The sequence below is a fragment of the Eretmochelys imbricata genome, chromosome 1 (genome assembly GCF_965152235.1).
Source record: "Eretmochelys imbricata isolate rEreImb1 chromosome 1, rEreImb1.hap1, whole genome shotgun sequence".
Classification (NCBI taxonomy): domain Eukaryota; kingdom Metazoa; phylum Chordata; order Testudines; family Cheloniidae; genus Eretmochelys; species Eretmochelys imbricata.
This window is the reverse complement of record NC_135572.1, coordinates 249282733-249303660: the sequence shown is the minus strand read 5'-3', so window position 1 is coordinate 249303660 and position 20928 is coordinate 249282733. Positions and strand designations below refer to the sequence as shown.

The 20928-nt window shown below is 43.5% G+C and overlaps 1 protein-coding gene across 1 annotated transcript in view; it reads right to left on the bottom strand.

Annotated features, from left to right (window-relative positions):
• The window catches only part of CACNA2D4 (calcium voltage-gated channel auxiliary subunit alpha2delta 4), a 166631-nt gene that overhangs the window by 121435 nt on the left and 24268 nt on the right, over nt 1-20928 (bottom strand). Inside the window, exons 7-13 of the mRNA XM_077831393.1 lie at nt 19107-19238; nt 17522-17582; nt 16582-16732; nt 15033-15107; nt 13885-13974; nt 2456-2569; nt 798-876 (exon numbers count right to left, since the gene is read on the bottom strand). Of these exons, the coding sequence (XP_077687519.1) occupies nt 798-876; nt 2456-2569; nt 13885-13974; nt 15033-15107; nt 16582-16732; nt 17522-17582; nt 19107-19238 (702 nt within the window). The remainder of the gene's footprint in view (nt 1-797; nt 877-2455; nt 2570-13884; nt 13975-15032; nt 15108-16581; nt 16733-17521; nt 17583-19106; nt 19239-20928) is intronic.

Here is a 20928-nt window from a genome sequence, read left to right as displayed (position 1 = left end):
CCGAACTTTTATCGGTTAATTACATAAATCATCTAACCAGGGAACAGAAACAATATCATGTTACTTGTGAAACCAACCAATAAAAACTTGAATTCAGAAGATCCACAATGCATGAACAAAGAATTATTTACTGACAATCATTTTAAACACCACAAACATATAAGCATTTCACAATCTGTTTGTAGACAATTTGCAGACAAAGACAGGTGAAATTATTTATTCTCCCAGACCTTGCTCATGGATCCCCACCCCATTGTGCACCTACATAGGGAAGCCATTTACTGGCTTATATGTGAAAGAATCATTCAGCCCTACTTTGGGGTACAAAGTGGCAGCCATTTTGTGCCAGCAATAGCACCTCATAGTTTTAAGGTGGGGAAAATGAGGAATACTGGGATCAAAATGAACCAATGGCAGAATTTTAGGTAGACATACATAATGCCATTTGGCCAGGACTCTGGGGTTCACCTTCTGCTCTTGTGAAAAGGGCCATGAAATCTTTAACAGAAAGGATGGCAGTTTTGTCACTCAGCCAAAAGATAGCATGTCCAGCGACACAGACACAGTGCTGCTTAACACCACGATAGGGAGTCGGTTTAGTACTGATCAAGGAGTAGCCTCAGTGAAACACCAACAGCACTCCTTGCAGCACCTGAGTTTTCCTCAGAAGTCTTCCACCCAAGTGCTAACTAGGCACAAACTTTAGTGTATGAGCTCTAAAGAGATCTCAGTCCCAGAATGCATGATTGCAGTCTGCATGTGATGTGTATAGTGGGCTAATTGTTCACAGACAGCACCTTTGTTGTTGCAAGCTATCCATTTCACATTTTGTGCAAATGTGACTTCCCTTCCAATGAGATAAGTGAAAACCCGGACCTGTGTAACAAGAATACAGTGGTAAGAATTATGCAGAAATCATCTCCCATTTGCAACAGTCCCAAGTCAGTCCAAAGAGGTGTAATGTAACATGCTACGAAATTAGAACGGTAGTGGCTTGACACCCATGTTGCAGAAGTGTAAATTACTACACTGAAGGACAGTGGAGAAATTGTCTTTACACTGATATATGATTCTCTTGTTCCCTGAGAACCTCATTATCAATCAAAATTAACCTGGCCAGCCAAGTAACAATACATGGAGGCACGGAGCATGATCATTTGGAGATGAGAACCCTTAAACACTGAGCTGGTACACACTGGATTTGTTTTGGGAACAGCTGTGGAGAGAAGGTTTGATTAACAAACCAGAAGCAAGAATTGTGATTGATTTCACAGCAGTAGCCAGATCCACATGCAGGTAGCTTCACCACTCATAAAAATTCTTAACCCATGGAAATATTTAACCACATAAAGCAATTAATGGGACACTATCAGGTTAAAATTCATCTGTTTTCAGAGTGTTCTCATTCATATGATCAATAACAATTTAGCTTATTTAAAATGAAACAATATTAAAAATCAAATTTATTTTTTGCTCTTTCTGCTGTTTGTTTCCCTTGTGCATTTCCCTCAGCTTGGACAAGGAAAACAAATGAGTCACTTTGGTTTAGAATCAGTTCTTATTTTTTTTCAGTTCCAGGTCCTGATTCAATAGCACAAGGCTGTAACACAACTGAGTTACAAATAGAGCTGGTTGGGAATTTTTTGACAAGACAGTTTTTTGTCAGAAAACGCCGATTAGCTGAAATTGAAACTTTTCATGGGAATGTTCCATTTCCAATGAACTTTCCTCAAGAAATGTTTCTCAGGTTCTCTGGGATATCCAGGTACAAGTCTCTGCCTGAACCAGGCAGAGCAAGGACTACGAACCTGGGTGTCCTACACCCAGGTAAATGCCCTAACCAGCGGACTATTGGCTACTCTGGGGTGGGTCAGTGTCTGTCTGTCTATTTTGTCTTGGAAAAGTCTTGGGTTCATCCCAACGTATAACAGGACAATATCTTGAAATCTCAAAAAATTCTGCAGGACAGGAAAACCCCAACCTTTTCCACCCAGTTCTATTGTAAATACTGCATAGAGATGTTCAGTTATTTATTTATTCATTTAATAAAACATGTTTCAGTCTGGAGGTTGGTGGAGTTTTGTATTTGTTGTTGGTGGTTTGTGGCTTTTTTTGTTTTAGTAAATCAGAAGAATGTTTCTATTGTCCTCAGCTTTTGACATAGCCTTTTTTAAACCTCCACACACACACATACCCCGACCCCAACACACACACACACATATATATATTTTGGGCCAAACTTGACCTGACAGTGTCCCTTTAAAATCACAGCACCTTTATAATCCCCTCACCAACTTATTGTCTAGCTGCTTTGTGTTGTATTTACAGTAGGGAGCATGTGGAGGCTTGTGAGTACACATACTTCGGTATGTGGTGTTTTCTATTCACTCCATGCCAGGATGGTCACTTTCCTTCCCCTCCCCTGCTCCCTTTATTCATCCCTTTTGAGACAAACCTTACGATCAGGCCAGTTGTACTTTTCAAACACAGATTCATAATCCTCCACGGCTCCGTCTGTGATCAGCATGATGGCTTGGTTACACAGGCCTCCTTGCCCAGCCTCTCTGAACTACAAATGGAGAGGAACAGCAGCATTAGTATCCTCAACATTGCCATAATTCTTATTGCTGTATATTTATTTATAAAAGGCCAGATCCTGAGCTGAATTCTTACCCAGGCAAGACTCCCAATGACTCCATAGAGTCTTTTCCCCAAGTGAGGACTGAGCTTTGGTGTGCTCTGTATTTTTTATTTACACAGCGCCTATCATCACATGCCATACCCAGGTGCTTTACAAAAGTTAAAATAACATGAGAAAAAGAGTGGTGGGCACAATGAGCTTTATTGCCTACTGCCCTGTACCGTGCACTGCCATGTACGCTTGTAGTACGCAGGCATGGAGTGGGTGTAAAACACGACTGTCCTGACTTGGTAGCCATTGGCACTCACTTTGTACAGCTCTGAATGAGTACAAAAGGTGCAAGCTAGGGGACAATCCCACCCAAAGTCTCCGGCACAGCCAGTCACTCTACCAAGGTTAAAAAGGAGGACAAAATGGTCACAGGTGGAAATGGAATGGCTGTATACTGAGCATGGCAGAGGACCTGGTATGTGTCAATAAGTGATATTTAATATGGAGTATAATTATGCTAAGAAAGTCTACAAGCTGTAGTTCTAAATGCAGACAAAGAAGTGTGGAGTGGGTGTCCCCAAAGAGCAGGCTGGGAAACTGCCTGCTCAGCCAGGAAGACAAACTTTCGAAAGCTGGTTTAACTAACATCCTGCTTCCCCTCCCTAGACCATCAACCTGAGGATGGGGAACACAAACTGCTGTTGTGTGTCTCTGCCTGGCTGTGGGTGGAACAGACAAGAAGGTGGTGCATGCAATCCTGAATGGACCTAGGATACACCACTTTGTTGGTGAGGGGGCAATCTTGGGTGATAATAAGCCAAAACCACAGGATAAGCATCTATTGTAAGAGACACTGGATGTAATAAAGAATTCTGAAAAACCCTTTTAACCATCAAAGCACTCAACCCACACCCACAATTTGAAAAACAAGTCCTGAGAGACTAAGGGCTTCTCTAGATTAGGTAAGTGGTCGAGGTTAGGTCAGGGTTAGCAAATGTGTCACTAACCCTCACCTAACCTCAAGTTTTTTCCCAATGAAAACAAACCCAAAAAGGAGAAACCCAGGAAGACAAGGAAGGGGGATGAATTGCTGGCGGCTGGCCTCTGACAAAAGAAGTTTGGGGAGTCGGCATTGCTGCCTAGGAGTGTAAAGTATTTCTTTCAATTGTTCTGTGACTGAGATGAGACTACCTGGTGTATTTTATGAGAAGTTTAAATTTAGATATATGTTCTTCACGCTGGCTCTTTTTGATTTACTACAATTTTCTCTCTATTTTCAATACATCTTAGGCTGGTTTGGGTAGTTTCTCTCAGGCTGCACCACAGAGAGCAAAACCCCATAATCTCTAAAGGCTGGTCCACACACCGTTTTGTACCAATGTAATGACATCTGTTTAGAAACTGATACAGAAACCGATCCCCTAGCATGGATGTGGTTATACTGGTATGATGGTGTCTACGTTGGTAGGTTTTATTTCTTTAACTATACCAATACAGCTAGAGTGGTACAAAACCTGTGCAGAGACCAGCCCATAGGAGAGTAAGCAAAAAGGGAATGATGTCTGAGACTCTAACTTCGCTCTGAGATCTCAGTCCAAAGGGCAGAGGTATCCTCTTCCATCCAGTGTTTTGTCAGGGGCCGTGGGCAGGTGAATACAACAAAGAAGCCTAAGGACTAAAGAGTAAATGTGTATTGAAGGGGCTGGGGCGTGAGCCAAGAGTATACGTGACACTAAGCCTTAAAATAGCTACAGAAAGATTTTGGCAAATGCCCTCAGGAAGGGAGCTTTCTAGAAGGGGTCCCAGATGAAATCTTGGGATGAAGGACAAAGGCTTGAATGATTACTTCTCCAGCTATGTGCCTTCAAGGCAAATGGAATCAAGAAAACTTAATACTTTTATTTAGTACTAGCAAGACCTTGAATTTAATCTGTTGATTATCAGCAACCAGTGCAAACTGCAGAGGCTTTCCCTACATCAAGGAGTAAAAATGAACAGCTTCTTGGCTGCAACTTCTCGATTTCAAGGAGCACCTCCTCCTCTTACAAACTATTATGATTGGAGCAATGGAAGATCTGTCCACTGAGGAAGGTTACACAAACTCACATAGATCAAAATTTTAAAGGGAGGAAGACATGATAGCTCTGTAGTAAAGATAAATGAGAGGCAAGCAACTACATGAAATAGAGCGTGTGTGGGAGACTAATTTAAGGCTGACTAAGGGTGCATCACAAGAATAATGGCTTTAAACTAAAGAATGGAAAATTCAGCTTAGACGTAAGAAAAAAGATTAAGAGCAATATCAGCAACATAGACCATTGGGCATGGGGAGAGAATGCGGAGTATAAACTGGTACCTGTGCAGTGCTTAGAGCTTAACCTCTGAAATCCCTTCCACCTCTAACCTTGGTCATTCTGTATTTAGATGGAAAAGTATCTTTACCAACCTGGGTAGTATAATGATGCCACTGCACCTACCACCATCAGCAGTGGGACACTCCTTGTGTCAGCTCCACATGCTTTCATTGCTGTAGTCAACATTGACACCGTCACTCTCATGTCACCACTACCAGCATCATCTGCCTCATTATCATCCTTCACAACATTGCTTTCCTCAGTGCCAACACCACCGTGATGGCACCATCACTGCTATTGACCTCATCATTATTACTTTCATCATAATCACTGCTACTATCACATCACCACCATTTTATACCATCACCAAAGCCCAAAGCCACCATCTCCCTCATCAGCACCCTGGTACCACCAAAGTATTGGTTATTCTACCATGATGAGAGAGGATTGGACAGCCTCTACTTGACCACTGTAGAATTTCATGTGTAGAACTCTTGTCCTCTCCACCTATGTAATAACCCCTTTACTCCTGTGGTATTTTTATTTGTTTTTTATAAAGTAGTTATTATATTTATTTACTGTGATCCAGTATGCAGAACCCCGAAGGTCTCAGTGGGAGTGAGAACGATGGTTTATAAATAAAATTATTATTATTGGACCACAAGCAGAGGTCTTTGCTTAGTTTTTAAACAAGTTGTTACTCAGACAGACTTTCACTGGAGTCAAAAAGACTCCACAGGTAAAAAAATAAAGGGTCAGATTCTTAGGTCTGCTGTGCCCTTTTTACATCACCTAAGCAGCACAAAAGGAACAGAGGCCGCTGGTAACTTCGCTGTTGGGGATACCCCAGGCATACCAAGACCAACTCCCCTGCCTCCCTCCACGCAGCCCACAGAGCCCAAGGTTTTCAGGTGTTGCTTGAAAATGAGGAAGTGGATATTGAGATGGGTGTCCAGGGGTCTGGAGCTTCACATCCGCAGGCCACCATGGAAAAAACATCTCCACCTGAATGATGGTCAGATTCCTAAAAGGCAGGAGGAATCAGAGATTCCTGTCAGGAAAAAGCTTAAGGTGGAGGCCTGGAATGGAGCCATGCATCAGGAATGAGTACATGATACTCCTAGATGCAGATGAAAGTTAGAGATAAAAATGTTAAAAGTCATTGAGTTATGTTAGAATAGAGGAGAAATGAAAACTGAGGTCTGCTATAGAGTCCCATTGTATTAGGAAGAAGGAATGGGTGAGCTACACCTTGAACAGATTTCAGGTGTGTCCAGATGAGAAGTAATGGTGGACTTTAACTAGTTAGATGTCTCTTATCTTAATACAGCGAAACCAAGATCCGACATTTTCTTGAATTATTAAGGGGACAACTTAATATAGCTTAGTTTAGATCTGATCATGACAATTAATATTGTGTACAGTATCATTACAAAGTCTCTGGCTCCCACATTACATGCAGTTAATACAACGAAACCAAGATCATCCAACATTTTCTTGAATTATTAAGGGGACAACTTAATATAGCTTAGTTTAGATCTGATCATGACCATTAATATTGTGTACAGTATCATTACAAAGTCTCTGGCTCCCATATTACATGCAATTTCCAGGTCTCTAATTCTTTCTCTAAATATAATAACTACTTTATAAAAAACAAGGAAAGAATTAGAGACCTGGAAATTGCATGTAATGTGCGAGCCAAAGACTTTGTAATGATACTGTACACAATATTAATAGGGGAGGGTGAAATCATCAGCATAACAATAATGGAGGTAAAAGGCAGATTTTAAAACCAGGAGTTAAGGCCTGCTCCTTTAGGTCTTTTTGCAATGTGCTGTGGGGACTACTCAGTTGTAGCGAGTGAGCAGAGGCTACGAAAAGGAACCATTCAGGTGAAGTTCTAGGTGCAATCCTCTGCACTGAGTGGAAGTAAGTCCCAAGACCCTTGAGTGTAACCATAAGGATGCCCAAGAGTGTGTGTGTGTCCAGGCACATGTGTGCTGGCAGGGGAGAGCACAGAATGTGCATATCTGAAGAGATGTAAGCAAATGAGGCACTTAGCTATGTGTTTCCCTCTTTGGCCATAGTCTTGTTATCAGGAACAGTAGTCTTACTCTGCTTTATTCAGGATCAGATTCCCCTGCACTCCCTGTTTTGCTCAACATTTTTTACTTTGCACTTGTAAGTACAACACTTTGCATCTGTGGCATTCAGGACCAAGACCTTAGTAGGAGGTGTCTCCTGGGGAAAGAAAGTAAGGGATTCAGGGGAGCTGGAAGCTAGCAGAGCAGAGAAGGAAAAGCAAGGGAAAAGCAGGACAAATAGAAGACCCCATAAAGAAAATGGAAAAAACTAGGCAATTGCGTCTGTGGATAAGAAGACATATCCTGCAAAAATCAAAGGCACAAAATAAAGCGCTGTTAGCAAAGGATGTAAAAATGAGCAAGAAACTGTATAAATACAAATAGTAAGACGCATGAAAATGAGTAAGGAAAGTATAGGTCCACAACTTATAAAGGCTGGAGAACAAATAAGAGAGAGCAAGAATCAGGCTAGAATGCTTAATAAGTGCTTTGCTTCACTCTTAAAAAGGACAATAGTGACAGGACAGAGACTGCAGTAGTAGGTAACAGAGAAAGGTAGAGTTTCAAGGTAGAGTCACAAGGGTTACGTTAGAGACTATATAAACTGGACATATTCAAATCAGCAATGTCCAATGGAATTAAAGCTAGAGAGGTAAAAGAACAAGCAGAAGGTGCATCTGGTCCACCTACAACAATGTTTGAGACCTAACAAAGAACAAATGAAGTCTCAAAAGAATGAACAAAAACTTGTTTTCAAAGGAGGATGGAAAGTTGATCAGTAAGTTGAGCTTCAATATTTGGTAAATTACTAGAACAATTAATAATACAGTTAATTTGTGAGCACCCAGAGGAAACACAGATAATCAGAAAAATCATAGGTTACTGGTTGAATGAAATGCAATAGACACAGCATACCTCTACTTCAGTGACTTATTTAACATCCTGCCATGTGATATTTAGCTAGAAAATGTGGCTGAAATAGAGAAATAGGATAGATACACAATTGGCTAGAAAAACTGAACACAGAGGGCCAAATACAGACAAATGCAAGTTTGCAATCTTGTAGATGGAGGTGCAAGTCTCAGGAAAGTTTCTGGGTGAAATTCAGTGATGAAATAAACAGTGATGTAAATTGCAAAGAAGAGGTAACATGCATTGATTTGGCATTCAGTGGAAGATATTCTGATTTAGTTTACTCTGGTATAAAGCCAGCATAACATCTTTGTAAACACGGTGGCTGTAGCTCCCTAGTGTTCAGAGCACTGAGTAGAGTTAGGGTCAGAGTCAGAAGTCACACCAAGGCCCAAGCCAGAGTCATTAACTTAGGAAACAGCTGTGGTAGCAGGAACAGGAAACAAGGCAAAGCAGCAGGAACCAGGGACAAGGAGTAGGAACCCAGCAAGGAGGCCAGGACTTGGTCTCGGGGGGTCTGGACAGATACAGGCCTAGCAACTAGCTGCTCAGACAAGTAGTGGGACAGGAACAAGAAATTTTATACCCAGTAGACCCCAATCAGCAGTCTGCTGCTAGTCATCTGACCTCACTGAGTTGGCGATGGAAGCCTCTGCTGTTGGGGTATCAGCTGCAGTTCCCTCATCTTACCTTGCAGTACTGTGACACAGAGGGTCAGGCTGTTGCTTAGCAACCCTATAGGCTTGGGTTTGAGACCACAGGTGCCTGATTCTGCTCTCTCATGCGTGTGTAAAGCAGGATTCTCTTAATTGAAGCCATGATGTTGCAACGGATTTCCATAAGTATGAAATCAGCATCTGGCCCAATGAGGGTAACTTGCACTACAGGGGTCAGATCCTTAGCTGGTGTAGGTTAGTGCATCCTCATTGAATTCAGTGGAGCCACACCGTTTTACACCTGCTGAGGTCCTGGCCCTATGGGGACAGAAAGGGGCATGAAGCAGGAGGTAATGGGGTACAGCAGACCCTCCCCCACTAACTAACTAACACTGTGCCATGCTCGACACTTCCGCGCCCAGCTCTGGCATAAGGAGGCACACCAGGAGCTGTGTTTGCTCCCCGTAAAACACCACATCTGGGTAAATTACACACATTTTAACACATCATCAAATGCCAGTTTGGTGTCACTCACAGACTTTTTTTGACCAACTTACACCCAACATTTATATAACTTACCCCACCATTTATATCACTTCAGAATCTGACAGAGTTCATGTACCCATTTAATGGGTTGGTGTCAAGTTGAGAGGAGGTTCTGAGTGTGATCTAACAGGAGCAGAGACTGACTCAGGTTTATATTGGGCTTTCCATGGGCAGCTTATGCCTTTTCCAAGATCAGGAAAGCAACCTTCTTTAATCCCTATTTCCTGTGACATGTTTCAGAGGGGTAGCTGTGTTATTCTTTATCAGTAAAAACAATGAGGAGTCCTTGTGGCACCTTAGAGACTAACAAATTTATTTGGGCATAAGCTTTTGTGGGCTAGAACCCACTTCTTCAGATGCATGGAGTGGAAAATACCGTAAGCAGGTTGGTATAAATACACATCACATGAAAAGATGGGAGTTGTCTTACCAAGTTGGGGGTCAGTGCTAAGGAGGCCAGTTCAGTTCCCTGCAACAAACCCTGTTGCCAACTCTGTCCACATATCTATTCAAGGGACACCATCATAGGACCTAACCTCATCAGCCACACGATCAAGGGCTCATTCACCTGCACATCTACCAATGTGATATATGCCATCATGTATCAGCAATGCCCCTCTGCCATGTACATTGGCCAAACCAGACAGTCTCTATGCAAAAGAATAAATGGACACAAATCAGACATCAAGAATTATAACACTCAAAAACCAGTTGGAGAACACTTCAATCTCCCTGGACACTCAATAACAGACTTAAAAGTGGCAATTCTTCAACAAAAAAACTTCAAAAACAGACTCCAATGAGAAACTGCAGAACTGGAATTAATTTGCAAACTGGGTGCCATCCAATTAGGCCTGAATAAAGCGGAGTGGATGGGTCACTACAAAAACTAATTTCCTTCTGCTGATACTCACACCTTCTTGTCAACTATTTGAAATGGGCCACCTTGATTGTATTGGCCTCATTAGTACTAAAAAAGTGATTTCCCTCCCTTGGTATTCACCCCTTCTTGTCAATTATTGAGAATAGGTCACTTCCACCTTAACTGAATTGGCTCATTAGCATTGACCCACCCACACTTGATAAGGCAACTCCCATCTTTTCATGTGCTGTGTATTTATACCAACCTGCCTACTGTATTTTCCAACCCATGCATCTGATGAAGTGGGTTTTTAGCCCATGAAAGCTTATGCCCAAATAATTTTGTTAGTCTCTAAGGTGCCATAAGGACTCCTCATTGTTTTTGCTGATACAGACTAACACGGCTACCACTCTGACGGCTATTTTTAGCCCCATAGCAGAAGCCCTGCAAGCCTGAGTCTCTAGACCCACGCTCTGGGACTTGCTGCCAGGGGATTTATTTTTGCTCTGTAGACATACCCTACATGTGTGACCCTACAAGATTCATATGAAAAGAAATATAAATTGGTTTACATAGGAAGGAACAGTCATGGGCACAAATACAGAACAAGAGAAAACGAATCTGTAATCTGTTAACTCAAAGACTGAATCCCAGCTAGGAAGGCATACCCCAGGGACAGATCAACTCAATATGAATTAACAATGTGAGACTGTAGAAAGAAAGGTAATTGCTCTCTTGGGATATGTTAAGAGGAGTATTATGTGTAAAACACACAAGGTAATTATTCTGCTCTGGTTGGCACTTAGTAGGCCTTAACTGGAACTCTTCTTCCAGTTGAGAGCACCATGTTTCATAGAAGACAGAAAAACTGGAGGCAGTTCAGAAGAAAGCAACAGACAGGGTAAAAAGTTTGGAAAAATAAGTCCTGTATGGAAAGATTAAGAGAGCGGGGTAAGGAAACCCTGCTGAAGAGAACAGAAGGCTGACGAGAGACAAGATAAATGTTTACTCACTGGTAAGCAATACTATCTGGCACTTACATAGCATCTTACGTGCCATGATTTCAAAACACTTTATACATGTTAATTAACTAAGCCTCTCATCACCCCAGTAAGGCAAGTTAATATTATTGTACCGAATTTATATATGGGTAAATCAAAGCAGAGAGTGTTCAAATGACATGTCCAAGGTTATAAAGAGTCAGTGAAAGTGCTAGGAATAGAACCAAGGATTCCTGACACCCAGCTACCTTTTGCTACTCACTAGACCTGCGGCTCTCAAACTTTAGCAACCCGAGGACGCCCATTTTGATTTTAAATTTTTCACGGACCCCCAAGCCTCCCCACTCAGTCCCAGGCCACACCCCTACTCCACCTCTTCCCCCAAGGCCCGCCCTCCACCCCACCTCTTCCCTCCCCCACTCCACCCCGCCTCTTTCTGCCCCTTCCCCCAAGTGCACCACATCCCCATTCCTCCTTCTCCCTCCCAGCGCCTCCTGCACGCTGGGGAACAGCTGTTCCCCAGGGTGCAGAAGGCTCTGGGAGAGAGGGAGAGGAGTTGAGGGAGGGAGGGGGAGGAGTTGATCGGCAGGGCCCGCAGAACCCCTGGAGTACCCTCATGGACCCCCAGGGGTCCGCAGACCCCAGTTTGAGAAACACTGCACTAGAGCATTCTTTTTCAAGGGATCAGTTATTCTCAGTCAGCAAGAAGTAATGGCCAAGACTGTCAAAAATGACTAGCCTCAATTTCTGGGTGCTCAATGTGAGACACTTTAAAGGGGTCTGATTTTCAGAGGCTGGGGGCTCACCAAAAAATTGAGGCTACCATAAATCACCAGCTAGTTTTGAAAATCTTGGCCCAGGAGCTTAAGACACATTTGGAATTGCAATTTAAATACCACCGAAAGCTCTATGGACCAGATTCTGGCTCTTTCTTCAGCCTCTTTGTGTCACTCTGGCAGTACTAGGCCGTCAAGTTGGTGTAACTGACTTCTTGAGGATTCCCCCTGAAGATGGGACATCCCAGAGTGGTGTAGAGCTGCTAACTGTTCTCCTGAAGCTGTTCTATGCTGTTCCAGGGCAGCCCTTAGCTGGCCCAGAATTGTGGAAATATAAAGAAGGCGCAATACCACCTTTTCTCCCACCCTGGACTCCTCGTCCGTCACTGAGCGGATCTCAAGTGGGCCGGAAAACCCGGGCCTATAATTCTAAACACAACTGTGCTAAGGAGCAAAACCTCCCTTGGCAAGTTGAAATCATTATCATTATGGATAATCAGGGCTACACTAGACACTTGGAGCCAGATACTCTGCTGTCGTGAATCGGTAATTTCAATGCATTGTATTTACTGTCAATAACACCGTGTTGTTAGCATTATTTCTATCATCCCCAAGGGTATCAGTATCCTTAGTTGTACCCCAGGGCTGCAGGTGCACTTAGGAGAGTGGGTTACACTGGGACTCGGTACTTTTATTTTAGCAATCCTTAAGGAACAAAGCTGAGTCATGCTTTTGTGTGATGACTGTTGAGGTCCCAATTGCTCACAGAACATCATGAATCCTGCATGACTGTCATGGGCATAGTAGGAGATTGGAACACCTTGGATGAGTGTCACTGTTTTATTTTACGTGTGGTATTTTCTACATGAATCACTGTATTGATCCCTGGGAAATTAAACAGAAAAATAAACGGAGAAGTAAAAACAATGTAATACCTTAACTGTAACAACATTTACCATTGCTCACTAATACCCTTCATTATCAGAATGATTGCTATCATCTTGTCATTTATATTATCATCTCTGTAGTGACATTTTATGTCACTACAACCAGCATCATCATATCACCAGTATCATTATATTTGCTAGCAACACTACCACACACACAGCTATTGAAATCACAATCACTACTAGCTTCTTCAGCGTGTCTCTCAGGACCACAATCAACACTGTGAGCGTCTAGATACTGTTTGATACTGTCATGGATTCAACAGCACAACGGGGCTGATTGGGAGCATGCTCTCACGGGTGGAACTCCACTGACTGATAACACTGGTGTACATGAGATCTGAGCTCAGTCCTATTAGTCTCCCAGACAATAGGAGATGGGATAGCAGGAGAAAATAAGGATGAGATTTTCAACAACACTTAGTGTTGGCCTAACTCTACTCCTATTTAAGTCACCCGAGTAACTGAATTTGGCCCAGTGAATACAGTCAGTTTAATTATGTTATTTCAAGCCTTTTTGTTAAAAAGCTGTCTCGGTCCCCCCCTTCCTTCTCCAGTCACTTCAGTCAATCAATCGTTCATTTTCAGGCACAGATGAATTGGCACAGCACTGAAATATGAAGTAAGAGGCTCTGATTAAATGGAATGAATTGAGCATCAGACCTGAGGGATGTAATTATGGACGATTCAAGGCACTGATCTATGGGGTCACTTTTCCCTGCCGAAAGGTGACTATTTATAGCAACTGGCTCTATGCCACGTCAGCTACCCACATTCCTTTGGCATGGCAATGCCGCCTTTATTACTATCCTCATCGGGAGCAATAACGGGTTTGAGCATTTTAAATAAATTAACAAACAAACAGCTCCCTAAAGTCAGAGTGCCCAAGTTCATCATCATCACCATCACCATCACCATCCATGTCACAATCACAGCCAACATGCTCATCAGCAACTTTTGGCCCTGTCAGAAAACGTTCATGTCACCGCACTAGGAGAATTCCCCCTGACCCGATGCGAGCTGTACAGTGCCATGAGACATGGGGAAGAAGGGCTGGGGGGCAGGAGGAGTGAGCATGCTCTTTAACACCCTTGGAACAAAATGCTCTTACCTCCCTCAGGATTTTGAAGGATTCCAGCACGGCTTTATTGACGGTCCCCACTCCTTTTGCCTGCAGCTCATCCACTAACTGCTTAAAGTGCTAGTGTGAAGTGAGAAACACATGGCAGATATGAGATGCGGACAGAAGGAAGGCAGAATTCTCAGGACAGGGGAGAGAAGGGTGACACAGGGCCAAAGAAACCCTGTATTTCAGGGCACACAACTACTCTAGATGGCTGGGCAATCTTCCCCTATGGCGGCTGCAGATGTTGAAAGTCAATAGGCTACTCCAATAACAGTTCTATCACGGGGCACCCATGTTCACATATGTGCTGTACTCTAGGCTGCTGCACACCACGTTCATAAATAACTGCCAGAAATAGCAGTACAGTACCTCTCTTCCGAGATTTGTTCTTTGCTGAGGGTGAAACACACGGGAGTTTGGGGAGAAATGTGGAGGGAAACATTCTGATAATGTTAACTGTGGACTATAGGGACAATGTGGGTATGAGCCACCTCCACAAGATTGAGAGTGAGAGAAACAAGGGAGATATAATTGGAGCTAAAAATACATCCCAGCTAGGAGGGAGGTGCATCTTGCAGCAGTCAGATGCACAATGACCACCTTAGGGCTGCAGCTGCTCCTCACGCCCACATTAGAAAAGCAGCTATCAGAAAAGCACACTGAAAAAGTGCCCTATGAAAGGGGGAACCTAGACTGCAGCATTCATTGGTGACCAGACATTTACTGGGAAAGGGCTGAATTCCCACCTTTCTGAGGGCCAAGGATGTGGATGGAAGGTCTGAGCTTTTTAGAAATGGCACACAGAGTTATGTGCTTTTGTTTCTTGTGATAGGACAGGAGAGACTGACTGGTATGCTCTGGCTAGTTTGCACTGCTCCAGAGACACAGATCAGTTGTAAACTCGGTTTAACCAGCCAGCTGCACTGAGTTTACATTTGCTTTGCATATCCAGAGAGATGCAGAGCAGCCAGTGTATCACCGTGAATGTGGCTCTAGGTCTCAGAAATAAAAATCCACGTTTTTGGGACATCAGTTGCTTCTTGTCCTTGGAGTTTCCCACGAAAGCATCACAGTCCCACTAACTCAACTACAATAAGAGCTGTCCCAACAACACCTCTGAGTCTGGCACTCACCTCTCTGTTATCTCTGTCTGCTTGGACCAGGATGCCCTTGAAACAGGGTTCAACATAATGAACATAATCATTGTACTGAAAAGAGAAAAGTAAAAGAATAGGGTTAGCGGTAAAAGGAATCTCTTGACAGTAAGATCCGTAAGAGGACATTTATAGGGATAAAAACAGCATCTATTTTACAGTTACACTGTTTTATTTACCTCTTTATTTAGAATTTTATTGTGCCAATAATGCGCTCTAGACACATCACACTTTTAAAAATCATGCCTTTTAAAGTAATACATTAATTAAATTGTAGCATGTTGGCAGATTAAATCCAGGCACACCCGTAGTTGCAGGGTTAATGCTATTTTAACAATAGAGTTCCAGTAGTCTTCTCCACACTCTAATAGCTATGCTACAGACTAACTTACGTCAGCACTTAGATTCCCAGATTACAATACACAAGGGGACATATATTACATACATCCCTTTAAAAAATGAACATAAAACCCTCCCAGCTTAGTATGATTTCCCTCTGTTCCTGAATCAACACGGCTCACTTCTCCAGTTATCCAGCCAGGTACTTATATGGCTCCCGTCAATGGAATAGCTTAGCAACCTAAACAGATAACAATGAGCTTTCACTTCCTTCCCTACCAGCAGAGGTCAAGCTTAGGGATTTTGATGTTTTGTTCCTATAAATCTATAGGAATGAGGGTATAATTATGGGAAATCCTGGTCAAAGAGTTGGGGTTTGTATTTAGCTCTGAAAGGGAAGAGGTTAGCAATCACTCTCTTTTTCTTTGGCATTGAGTTCCATAGTCTTGATCCTGTGCAAGTTCTGTCTTCTGTGGTCACGAGCCACCCCAGGATTGGTCAACTGTCTTATTGTTCCAGTGGTGTCACAGGAAGTCATGGTCACATAGAGGGAGAAATAGTCTTTTGGGTATCTAGGCCTAATTCCATGAAAAACTTTGAAAATCAGGAGCTTGACCTTTTACTGGACTCTGTTCTATGGGAAGTCAGGGCAGAATTTGGTGTATCATGGTGATCCCAGCCAGGACATAAAAAAGTTAATATCACTACTCTTCAGAAAAGTGCTATCTTTCTTGACCGCAAGTAGTCAGGATTTTGCTTATACATCTCATACGAAAGATAGCAGCTTCAGCAGCACAATGCCTCCTAGCACCAGGCTGGAGTATTACTGGCTCAGAGGGATGACAGCCATAAATCAAAATAGCACCATCACTTCCCGAAGCACCAAGTGCCCCCATCCCAGGACTGACTCCGTCCCTCTGGGTTTAGTCTGTGAAATATGAATGAAAAAGCTTTTACTGTCAATCACAGGGTGAATAAGGAATTAGCATCTACCCTGCTGGTCACTCACCAAAGTACTTGCCACTGACTTGTCATAGCTGATTTGTTTTTATTTCCCATTCCCATCTAACTCTAGAGCTAAGTGTTGGAGTGATATTAGTGCTATCCCAGCATGGTTTGCTAGTGGAGCTGAAAGGCAGGCATGATTGACAGGGTGAGTTGTTTTATATTTAGACTGGGATACACTTACTGCAATAATATTGACAAAATCGTTTTCCCCCAAAGTGTCCAAAATGGTGATGATGGTGTATTTGGCAATGGTCATCCGCAGACCCTTCATGCTCCCACTGATGTCCACCACGATTATAATGTCCTTGGGCGAGGTGGCTGCCTGGATGTACCTTTACAGGATTGGGAGAGAAGAGAAGCTGGTACAACATAACCACGGGGAAGACAGAATTCTGGGCATACCATTTGCCATATCAGGTCCTTGATTCTAGACCCAAGATAACATGCATGTCTGGAGCAGCTGCCTGGCAGTGGCAGGCTTGGGAATGTACCCTTTATCCCATGTGGGATGTACCACTCATATTTATATGACGGGGCTGTCCTGCTGTTTAATGTAGTGCTCTGCTGGACCTGGGTTCTTGTTTACTGGGCTGGCAAAGGCTGGGAGTGCTGCAGAGGTGATATGCTCAGACATAGTTGACAAAGGGAACTTGGTGTTATTTAACAGCAATCCCTGCTACTGAGACGACTGATTCAAAGAGCGGACTTGATGGACTCTGAACAGTACCATCCCATTGGCTGCAGTCTCATAAAGTGGAGGGGATAAAGAAGGGAGTCACTGATGGTGATTCCATATGAGACGTTAGACCCCAAGAGGGAGGGAGGGGTGCTGGAAGGGGATGGACAACACTCTCTAATCCAGTATGATACAATGTGATTGCATAAACACTAGTTCATCTATCCTCTCTCTCTCCCAGGAGCAGCGTGCAACAGAGGCTCTGATTAGACTCCCCACCGGAGACACTGGATTGTGATGTCTGTGCACTCCCCATTCAGATCTCTGTAACCCACACTAGGAAGGAGTGGGACAAAAATCAGGACAAGGATCAATCAAAGTTCCAAAAGAAGAGAAGAAAAAGAGGGCGAGAGAAAGAAAAAGATGACAGGGCCTAATCTCTCACCAGCCTCGATTCCTGCAGTCGAAGGAGATCACTCCATTCTCATCTGGCATCCACTTTATCCCTGAACAGAGCAGCAAAAGGAGGACTCAGTGGCTTAATCACTCAGGAAAACAGGCCTTGGCCCCCCACCCCTGCAGGCACCAAACCTTCAATTATCCTTAGCTCTGAGTCCTCACTATTTTAGTTCACAGGGTCATGTGACTCCCACAGCCAACAGCAGAGCTCCAGCCGTTATAGCAGCAGGCATGTTGGATAAATACACGCAAAGCTTTCCTAACTTAATTTCTGGCCTTCACACATTCCCTCGAATGTGTTGATTAATTTTTATGCAAAATGTCACTGGGCTGTGCCTGGTGCTCTCAGGAACATTTAAAAATTGGGGAGGGAGTGCATTTACTATCATCTTTATATCATTTGTACGCAGCTTTCTCCAATATCTGCAGTGCTGCTGACTCTCGTGATTTTTTTGACGAGTAACGTGATTTTGGCTGAGGTTGAAGCCAATTTGGCGATGACGTGAGAAGCTCCAGTCTCCAGTGAATTTGAGCCCTCGATTGGCTGCCTGCCCTGTGTGCCTGCCTGCTGGGCCTGAGCAACCAATTAGAGTTGCTAAAGCAAGAGCTCCTCCCCCTCTCACCAGCAGCCCAACCATTCTCACAAGAGGGGATGGGGGAGCTAAACTCCTTCCCCTCAGCCTGGAAGAGGGAGAGAGCACACTGCTGCTATCTCCACCCCACAGGCCTGGGAGAGAGGGTGAAGAATCCCAGAAGGAGCAGAGCAGGGCTGGACCAGGGCAGAATTAATTGCTGGGCAGATGTGGGGGTGTAAGCTCCTGCCCCTTACCCAATACATATGGGAGAGTGGGCAACACTGATTGTCACACACACACACACAAACATACACACACACACACACAGGTGATGGGCAGGGGGAGTTCAAAACAATCAAAAGACAGACCAAATCCATAATATAATCTTTGGGGGGGGGGCCAATCTCATGATTTTGGGGGGGTGGGAACTGACTGATGATATTTGATCTCCTGAGGCTGGCAATATTGTATCTTTTTTCTTACAGAATGGCTGAGAATCTTAAAAAGTAGGAGAGATAGGTGTGTGGCCCAGGTTGAGCACTAAAGGCTCTGTCGTGGATTTCTCAGGACAGATTGCACTACAGCAGGCAGTCAGCCTGAAGAGCAGATAGGCAAGCAGAATACCTTCCGTGTCACAGGTGCAACACACTGGCTGTGTTGTCCCCCCGTAGGGTAGCTGGTGGCTAGAGAATGAGAGTTTTCCATCGCCACCAGTGTTACTCTTTTACAGGAATGTACCTGTGGTGCACACCATCCCAGTTCAATCAGCTCAGGCAACCTGTGGTTGTTGGTTATTTCCAAGTCATCTCCCTTTTGGGGAATCCAATCCCAGACCCCTATGCAATCCATACTTACTATTCTACAATGGAAGGCAGTGATCCCCCTAACCCTAGGCTTCCCAGAATAGGTTCTGTATCAATGTGTTCCCTTCCCTGGTGTGTTTTATATTTTGCCCTGATTTTTAGAGACAGGGCTAGGAATGCTGAGCCTCTTTACCTGGGTAAAGTCTGAAGAATCCTGTGGAGCTGCCAAAGTACTGCCAGGTCAGTGTTGGGTCTCTTTGGAAATTGTCCACAAAAATAGGATTCAAGGCTTCTGACATGTAAACTCCATTCAATATGCCAGGGTCTGTGGGGAAATGCGGAGCCAGGAAACATAGGGAGAGGGGAAGAAAGGGTGCAACAGGGGGAAAAAAAGCACAGTGTAGAGGAGAGTGGTGGGAACAAAGAGAAAGACCCAGACAGCATGGAGCCTTTACATACAATGATTCTTCATGGTCTGAACACAATTACAACATGTATCCTCACTACTGCCACTCCCGTCATGATGACAAATATCCTACTGAAACTGGCTTTAAAACAAACATTGCAAGAGGAATTGTTTTCACCGTTCAAGCAAATCCTGGAATGTAAGTCACCACAAGCAATCACAAGTTAACTCTGCTTGGTCACACATCATCTCCCTTCCTCTTCTGGGGTTTATCTACCTTGGGTGATTTACATCAAGTTAGAACAGGATCCCAAGGGGTTATGGTAATTAACTCAAGGTTAAATACAATGTAGCACTCAGTATAGACAGGAATTGTTGTGTCATATCATCATACCAGTGGGCAGTGGTAGCCCAATCAGCTGAAACAATGTTAAACATGACAGTCCCAGGTTACAGTGAGTGTTTAACATTGCGTGCTAGTTATCAAGACTCCTCCAGTCATGTTCTAACATGATGCAATTACCCAGTGTGGACAAACCCTTAGATTTAAAAGCCCGCCCTCTTTCTCCTATTACTCTCTGTTTGGACATCTCTCCCCTGGTTTTCTTCATTCCATTCCTCTGTCTCTGCTTCTCCCCCAAGGCTTGGTCTCTGATCCTGGACCCCTGATCTCACTTACACCTGTGTAAATCTGAAGATTTACATAAGACATCTGAGGCTGCCATGAGACAGCTTGTAGTGGTATCTACTCCAGCACCAGAGAGGGTAAAATGGAGCAGCCGCAACAGGACAAGGGAAGCTTTGATCAAAACCCTCTTTATGCAATAAAACCCTCTTAAGCTTTTCAACTTTGCAGTGGCGTATATAATTTCTAAATCAAACAGCATAACAAATAATGATAGCGAAGCTTTAAAAGGGAATCACTGTAGGCCAAATAAATCATGGGACTCATGAGTGTTTGTAAGTGAAGGGCTAGAGCAGTGACACTCAGACCTCAGAGGTTCAGGAGCCAAATTAGCAACCAATATTACACAAAAGAGCCACAGTGATGTGAATTCATTGTTTTATTTAATATATATTATTCTCACAGCAAAATGGCTGACCAAATATTATTATTTTACCAACTACAATTGGTTAGTAACAGAGTAAAAGTAACCGTCATGACTGGTTACTAACTTAGACTGGTTAATAATTAAATCACACTGTTTTAATAAAAAGAACAGGTGTACTTGTGGCACCTTAGAGACTAACACATTTATTTGAGCATAAGCTTTCGTGGGCTACAGCCCACTTCATCGGATGCATAGAATGGAACATATAGTAAGAAGATATTTATACATACAGAGAAAATGAAAAGGTGGAAGTACCTATACCAACTGTGCTGCAAAGAGCCACAGGAGACACATTAAAGAGCCACTTGCAGCTCCCAGTCTGAGTATCACTGGGCTAGAGGCTTGGATGCTTGCATGATGATAGATGACCTAGTTTAAGTAGCTGAAGTCATGTGGTTTTAGAGGCTAAGCAGGGCTGAGTATGGTCAGTAGTTGGATTGGAGACCTCCCAGCGAACGGGTGTTTATGGAACACATGGGTCTTTTGTGCCCTAGATT